The 7,982-nt window shown below is 36.1% G+C and overlaps 1 protein-coding gene across 4 annotated transcripts in view; it reads right to left on the bottom strand.

Annotated features, from left to right (window-relative positions):
- Positions 1-361: 361 nt before the first annotated feature.
- ZNF518A (zinc finger protein 518A) overlaps positions 362-7,982 on the bottom strand; it is a 33,841-nt gene continuing 26,220 nt past the window's right edge. For all 4 annotated transcript variants that reach the window (XM_066239084.1, XM_066239086.1, XM_066239083.1 and 1 more), the window contains 2 exons: positions 7,396-7,515; positions 362-6,855 (listed from right to left, as the gene is read on the bottom strand). In XM_066239084.1, coding sequence (XP_066095181.1) covers positions 2,281-6,732 — 4,452 coding nt within the window. In that variant the 5' untranslated portion in view covers positions 6,733-6,855; positions 7,396-7,515 and the 3' untranslated portion in view covers positions 362-2,280. The remainder of the gene's footprint in view (positions 6,856-7,395; positions 7,516-7,982) is intronic.

The raw sequence follows: 7,982 nt of genomic DNA, 5'->3' as shown, positions 1-7,982 counted from the left end.
CAGGTGCTGCCAACACTGGCGAGATAGCTCTTCCTCTTCTCTATCACATGAGGTGATGCATCATAACAGGTCTACCGATAACAACACAGCATTTCAATTTTATTGCTATTAGGGTATTGAAGGGCATAAGCCCTTCTATTGGTTTCCTTACCAGTACAACCACAGTAAAATTATGGTAGATTTATGGTAAATGTTATCCTTCTCAAACAAAATTTCAAAATTTCACCTGTGATTTTGGGGGTGAGGGGCAAGAATTCCACTTTATTTTGTATAGTTAAGTAGAATAAAAAAAAAATCTTTAAAACCTAAATATTTCCCAATAGAATGAAATTCCCTTTCAATTTTAGAACAGCAGACCGTGTAAACACAAACTTAAATTTAATTGAAAACATCATTACAGAAATTAACAATGCTTACCATTCTTTAAACACCATATACATTATTAATATACTGTATGTTTCCAATCAATGCCATTCTTAGGCTCAATTTATGAAACATAATTGTAACAGGTTTTATACAAAAAATACTTCACTGAGAAAGTAGACAAACTGCACAAAAACAGTACATGTATAATGTGCATAGCGAGATTAGCTCAAAGCATCTAAGTATGGCTTTCTTTAAAATAAAACTATTTGGGGAATGGGCCCTTTGGGACCTACTGTTACAGTGGATATATGTAAACTGTTTCACATCTTTTAGGCACTTGCTAACCATAGTGTTCAATCCCTGAAAAAATGAATTACCAAAAAAAAGTCTATATCTGAAATAAAAACCAAGAAAATAACATGGGTAAAGTTTTACATACTCCTCTTAAATTAAACAACCAGTTTTATTAGTGCATGCACAGATCTAAACTGAAAAGAAAATAAACTTTTTAAGTCAAAAACTTTCTGTGCAAAATTTACAGAACTGAAAGGTACAAAAATATGTACAAGTTTAAACTCTTTGTTATATACAGAAAAGAAGCCCTGAAGTTTTCAATCAATAAAAATGTCATAATACTTGTAGTAACAATGTAACAAAAACTATATAGTATGCAATTTTTCAACACAGGAACTCCCATTACCCAATGATCCAAAATAACTTGATCCAAACTTACAAGGTGAAAAATTTAAAACTGATGATTCCATAGTTGTCATGTCCATTTTAAAACTCTATCTCTGTTGGGCATGTCCCTTAGGAATCTGTCCTGAAGTTTTTGTACCGCCACTGAGTCCACTATTAATGCTTGTTTGTTTTCAACTGCCAACAATCAGTAAATACTCTGCTTTGGTGTCATACTGAAAAGTTACTAACAAAGTTGGTTTGTCCCAGTATGGAAACATTTAGACACTAACAGTAATTAAACACAGATAAAAATATAATTCGCTTTGCAATCTTGCTTCAAAATATTGTTTCCGTAGAATTTTTAGTTTTTGAGAAAAGCTGTTCCCTTGGAAGTGCTTCTATGTTCCACTCTTTTTAAAAGGAAGACAACCAAGAAAACTGTCGATTCAGTTTATGGGGGACAAACAATTTAAATCAAGTAAGCATAGTTCTATGCAAGGGGATCGCTGGAGAATATAATCAAATTCAGATGTGTTCAAGTGCAACTGGACTTCATCCTAGACCAAGAGTTGAAGTCTTCTTTCAAGGCTGCCCATCTACAATACTTGACAGTCATTTAGAAAATCACTTTGAAAGGGTGTTACAATCTCTGACATGGGACACAGCTTATAAGGGGGAAAAAACTTGTCAAAAACTCTTTTCAAGCATTATGAATTGTAACTGTAGTGAATTAAATGTACTCTCAAACGAACCTATACCCTTCAAAAGAACTATATTTAGCAGATACAGAATAAGTCCTCTACCCAAGTTCTCTCAGTATATCCTCACAAACGATGTGAAACTCCTTAAACTGCCTGATAAAAGAGCTCTCCATCTTCAGAGGAACTATACTTACCAGATTCATAAGGCTGGTGGAAGAGAAGAAATGGATGGGGCTGTTGGCTGTTACCAAGTCACTGAAGAATTCAATCGGGAAAATTTTATCAAAATTTTCTTTAGCCCTAACTTCCCAAGAACACACCTGTGCTGTGATGAATTTCTTTCAAAATTGGTGTGTACAGCAATAGCATTTCCAAACATGACACATAAAACTTTCTCTTCTATGGAATATAGACAATTTTCAAATGTTTAATTTCAGGTACTGTATTAAAGTAGAAAATATCTGCATTAAGATAATTAAATCCATTGTTTTCTTCTAATTTTACTTTTCTTTTCCTTGGTAATTACAGTAGATTATTCTAACATATTCCAGTCACGAGTAGCTTCCATTAAATGTCTCTGCCCATGACCAGCCCAAGCATCCTGATTGTCAAATACCCTACCACAAAACCAACAGTTAAATTTAGCCTTTAGAACATTGTCAGAGGTAGTTTTCACAATCTGATAATTGTTTTTGCTTGTCTTTTTGAGTGTTAATTTTAGCACAAATCTTTCTTTCACAGAACTAATGGGTTTAAGTGTTTTTTGCCTCTTAGAAAACTCACAAGTTGTTTTAGAAAGGTCACAACAAACTGGTTTCAGTAAAGCATCGATAGTTCTTTTTGACAATGAAACTTTAAGTACATGTCCATTAAATTTGGAAATAGTTTTCATTACATTTACTACTTCTGGTGCATCTGCATCGGGATGATTCAACACCACAACAGGTTGATTTCTCCTGGGACATTTCACAAGCTGTTTGGAACTAAAGGGGAAAAGCCTCAAATTTCTGACTGAATCTTTTGAAAGCGTAGGTCTGCTATATCCAAATGACTCATGGACATCTTCAGGTTTAATCTTTTCTTTACACTTTCTATGTAATGTTGCTTTTTTTCTTGGAGGTTCTTGATAACTATCCCTACACTTCCGCTTACAATTTCTGTTTCTAGATACACTGGCAGTTTCAGAATCTTTACTTCTTACATGAGTTTTTATTCTTGAAAGGGTTTTTTTGGAAGTCTTTTTTCTATTAAAGCTTCTTTCAACTGTACAATTTGTTTTATACCTCAATACCCTGGCCTCTGAATGGTCAGTGATATGTATTGGTTCCTCAGAAGATTCTGGACATGTTGCAGTAGAAGTGATCACAATTTCATTCACTGGCATCGTATCATCTAATAAGAAGGGTAAGGCATCTCTAGAAGTTTCTGGCTCTTTATGCTCTCCTCCTGCAGTCTCATTAGATGGTACAGTTTCTTTCTGTAATGAGGATGCAGAGTTGCTTACTGACAGATTATTAGCAGCAGTCACATTTAAAATAGGGTTAAAAATTTTCAGCACTATTTTTGGTGGTGTTCCTTCAGGTTTCTTTGGCTGTATATTTTGATAAGTACTGTTTTGGACTAATTTAGGCTTAAGCAGCTCAGTTTTATTTGGCATCACACACTTTAAAAAAACAGCTTGTTTGCCATCAGGCAAGAGAGTAAAAAGAGGTGGTTTTGGAAAAATCTCATTCTGTTGTTTTACTGAATCCAAGATATTCGGCTTAGCGCCCTGATGCTCAGGTATTATATTAGGAGTGGGAACAGATTTCACTGAAGAATTTCCTGGTGTTTTAATAATGTAAGGGCCTTTTGATGGCAAAGTATTTTCTGAGCAACTTTTCATGCTCAAACAACTGCCAATGCTGGAACAGAGTGCAGGTGTCAGGCAATTATTGTTTGGTTCTACCTTTAAAAAAGGTGTTCTGCAAGGCTCTTTTGTTGCAGTTCCACAAGCTTGAGCACTCTCATTTTTGACAGCATTAACACCTTCAAGTTTCCCATTATTAAATGTTAAAATCATCCCAGGTTTCTTGCTGAAAAGAAGAGGGGCAGGTACACCTGGAGTATTAACCTGTGGTTTTCCTGAAACAACATGTAATCCAGGCTTGTTACCAATTTGCAAGGGTACCAAAATGCCTTTTGGAGTCTGAACAAATATAGCTTTTTTTGGTTCTAAATTTACAAGTGGACTCTGCATATATACAGAACCTACATTTTGTGTAGTGGCTCTTAATTTGTCTTTTACGAGCTGCTGTGTTATTATTGCATCTGACTGAGTCTTAAGTAATGTGCCAATACCTGGAATTCTAGGTGTCTTCTCTGAATCTCTCAAGTCTTGTGATACTGGCAGCATTTGTGTTTCTTTTCCACTACATTTTAAATTCGTGTCATTTGTAGGCACATTAATCCCTATAATACCAGATGGAGTTGGGAAGATGCCTTGTACTGTGAGGTCTTCTGAAGATTCAGTAATTTTGCCTTCTCCCTCAGGTTTCTGAAATGACTGGTCACAGTGAAGTGACAGGCCTTTATCTGGAGTATTACTCAAGTCTTGTTTTGTATCAGATTTTGTTTTTAATACCTCAAGAAGTAACTGGTTTACTTCAGGTGGCAAAAATTCTGATGCCTGTTCACTCTGAAGAGAGAACACAGATGTGATTCTAGGCATCATAGGTGACTCAACACTGGAAATGTCATCACATTCAGATTTTTCAGTTATGCTCTCGAAATTTTGATTCTCATTAATGTATAAGTTCTGCCCATCAATGTTTTGTCCTTTTTCTGAAACATGCTGTTCTTCAATTTCAGCTTGAGTTTTTAAAGTTTCATCTTTAGCATTTAAAAGGCTAAGAGATGCCAACATGCTATCTGGGTTTGAGCTCTCTTTTCTCACTAGTGATAAAACTGATTGACTTATTGGTTGTTGAACAACTGTCTTGCTTGATGAAGATTCTCTTTGAAGGCTTTCACACGTTGCTATTCCTGAAGACCTACGACGATTAGAATTCTTCACTTTTGAGTAATTATGAAAAGGTAATAATGATCCTTGGTTGGAAGATTCAACAGGTAATTCAGAGTTGACATAATTAATGCAATAATTATGCATATTTCCACTCTTGTATGCCTTTGGTTTGGTAGTAGAGTTGATTTTATCTGGACTTTTAATGGCAGTACCTGATACTTCAGGGTGACTATGAGTAGTACTATGACTTCCCAGTAAGTTAACATTATCTCCTGTTTCAACTTCTGTGGTCAGATTCACTGATGATGTAACTAACTCTGATGATGCTGGCAAAGAAGATGCACTGTTTTCATCATCCACTGTTTGAAGTGTATTATTCATTTGAGATAGCAAAACTGTTTCTTTTTCTGAAGTTACTTTACCTGCAGATATAGGAGATGAACATGAAAATGTAGTTGTTTTCATGTAAACAGTGTCACTTGACTCAGTTGATCCTTTTGTGGTATCCGAAGTCTGCAGCTGCAAATTAGCAGTACTGTCCTTTGTAGTATCTGACTGTGTGCCTGGTGAACATAAATTCTGTTTATTGGTAGGCAACAATTTTATTACAATATGCTGTTTTCCATCCACCATCTTGAAACCCATAAACTTAGCACTATAGTTAGCTGGAACCGTTATTCTATTATTTTTCACCATTAATACTGTAGGTCCTTGTACAGCACTCTTCACAAAACCTGAAGTAGAATTTGATAGCTCTTCAGCTCTATTACACTGTCCACTGGACAGAAGAGTTGGCTTTTCCAACTCTGACTCAGCAGGTTTATCATTACTCTCACAGTGGAGTTGTTCATCCTTTTCTTCATTTAAATGTTGTTGAAGAAGATGGCTCTGGTCTTCAGATACAGTCTGTGTTTTGTTCACTTCTTTAAGCACTTCAGTGTTTTTTTCTACACTTTGGTCACTTCCACTGTTTATTTTCTTACGTTTCCAGAATGTCTTCCTTGATGCACCTATTTTGTATCTTTGCAGTATTAGCTTAAGTCCTACTGAAGTCTTTGCCATCTTTTTTTCATATTTGTCTTTTTCCAGTTTTTCTTTTGCATATAAATGTTCTTTGTGTAAAGTTAGAACATGTTTTAAAAGGTGCTCTCTCTTTGTGGCACCATACCTACAATATTGACAAGTAAAGGGCAATGTAAAAGAATGAACCTGAAGGTGCTTCTGAATCTCCCCTCTCGTAAAATATATATGGTGGTATTTATCACTTTTATAATGGATTTCATTGTGTCTATGAATGTGCTGAACAAATGTGCCAACATCCAAAGTGGAGAATTTGCATTTTTCACATTGAAAACTACCATTTACACAATGTGTGGATACAAAATGTTTTGTCAAGTCCAATAAAGTATATACACTCTCATTGTTACAAATGTCACATTTTACTAAAGTGCTTCTATGGGTTCGTCTGTGTTGTTTAAATGCCTGGAAGTCATTTGCTGAAAAACTGCACATTTCACAAGGATATGACGGTAATTCACCATGGTGCCACCTCTGAAAGTGTTTCTGCAAATCATTGGGGCTATATCGAGTCCTATCTCGGCATTTTAAACAGTTGAAACTGAGTATTTTTGCAGACATTTTTACACCCTCTTCTTCAACTCTTTCAGAATTATGGAACAACATACGCTCCTCTACACAGCTTACTGTCTTTATACCAACAGATTTCCTTGCAGTCTGTGGTTTATGCTGAAATAATTTTCGGTATTTGTCAGCTTCGTGTTTCAACAGGACTTCATTTGGAATATTTATCTTCGGCAAATCAATTTTCAAATTTTTCAGTTTATAATGAAAACTATTTTCTGAAATTTTTGGTTTAATTACTGAGCTGATAGTATCAACCATTTCATTTTTCCCACCACAATCTTGTTTTAAAATAGCTTGTTTTTCATCAAAAAATAACTGTTCCTGTTCAGATGGCATGACTTAACAAAAAAATTGCAATTTCTTTTTTTCTGAAAACTCTTGAAATTACTTGTAATTTAAACAGGAAACAATACTGTGCCGAGACATCTTCAGATTACCAGGATTTTTCCATCAACTCACCTAAAACCAAAAAAAAAATTGAAATTTTCATCACAACAGTATCAGTAAATTTCATATTTAAATTTATTTTGACAGGTTAGCATGTTGCTCAAATACATAAATAAAAGACATAATAAAAGACCTGTTAATTATTTTAAGAACAGCTTACCGGCCCTGGCCGGTTAGCTCAGTGGTAGAGCATCAGCCTGGCATGCAGGAGTCCCAGGTTCAATTCCCAGCCAGGGCACACAGGAGAAGCGCCCATTTGCTTCTCCACCCCTACCCCTCTCCTTCCTCTCTGTCTCTCTCTTCCCCTCCCGTAGCCAAGGCTCCATTAGAGCGAAGTTGGCCTGGGCGCTGAGGATGGCTCTGTGGCCTCTGCCTCAGGTTCTAGAATGGCTCTGGTTGCAACAGAGCAATGCCCCAGATGGGCAGAGCATCGCCCCCTGGTGGGCATGCGGAGTGGATCCTGGTCGGGCGCATGCAGGAATCTGTCTGACTGCCTCCCCGTTTTCAGCTTCAGAAAAATACAAAAAAAAAAAAAAAAAAAGAACAGCTTACCAAGAAGCAACAGTTTGAAGTAGAATTCTAACATGGAAGTATGGGAATTCAAGCTTTACTTCCAGCTTTGCTCTGTGGCACTGGGCAAGCTTCAAGTTCTCTGCACCTCAGTTTCCTCATCTAAAGAAAACCACAATTGGAAAAGCACCCTTAAGCTCTAAGTTGATACTATAATTTTTAAACAAGATTTCTAAAAATCTTAAAAAAAGAAAGCCCTAAAATCCTTACATTCCAATTACACACATGTACCAATAACTTTCTTATTTTCTTTTTTTTATTTTATTTTATTTATTCATTTTAGAGAGGAGACAGAGAGAGACAGAGAGAGACAGAGAAAGAGAGGAGAGAGACAGGGGGGAGGAGCTGGAAGCATCAACTCCCATATGTGCCTTGACCAGGTAAGCCCAGGGTTTCGAACCAGCGACCTCAGCATTTCCAGGTCGATGCTTTATCCACTGCGCTACCACAGGTCAGGCCCTTTCTTATTTTCTTATTTGACCTATAGCTAGCTATTTCTTGGTGAAAATTTCAACAAACATCTCTCCATTTTTCTACTTCCTCAGATATAACATTTTTTTAATGTTTAA

This window comes from Saccopteryx bilineata, chromosome 7 (genome assembly GCF_036850765.1).
Source record: "Saccopteryx bilineata isolate mSacBil1 chromosome 7, mSacBil1_pri_phased_curated, whole genome shotgun sequence".
NCBI lineage: Eukaryota > Metazoa > Chordata > Mammalia > Chiroptera > Emballonuridae > Saccopteryx > Saccopteryx bilineata.
Note: the sequence above shows the minus strand (reverse complement) of the source record. Positions and strands in the feature narration are given on the sequence as shown.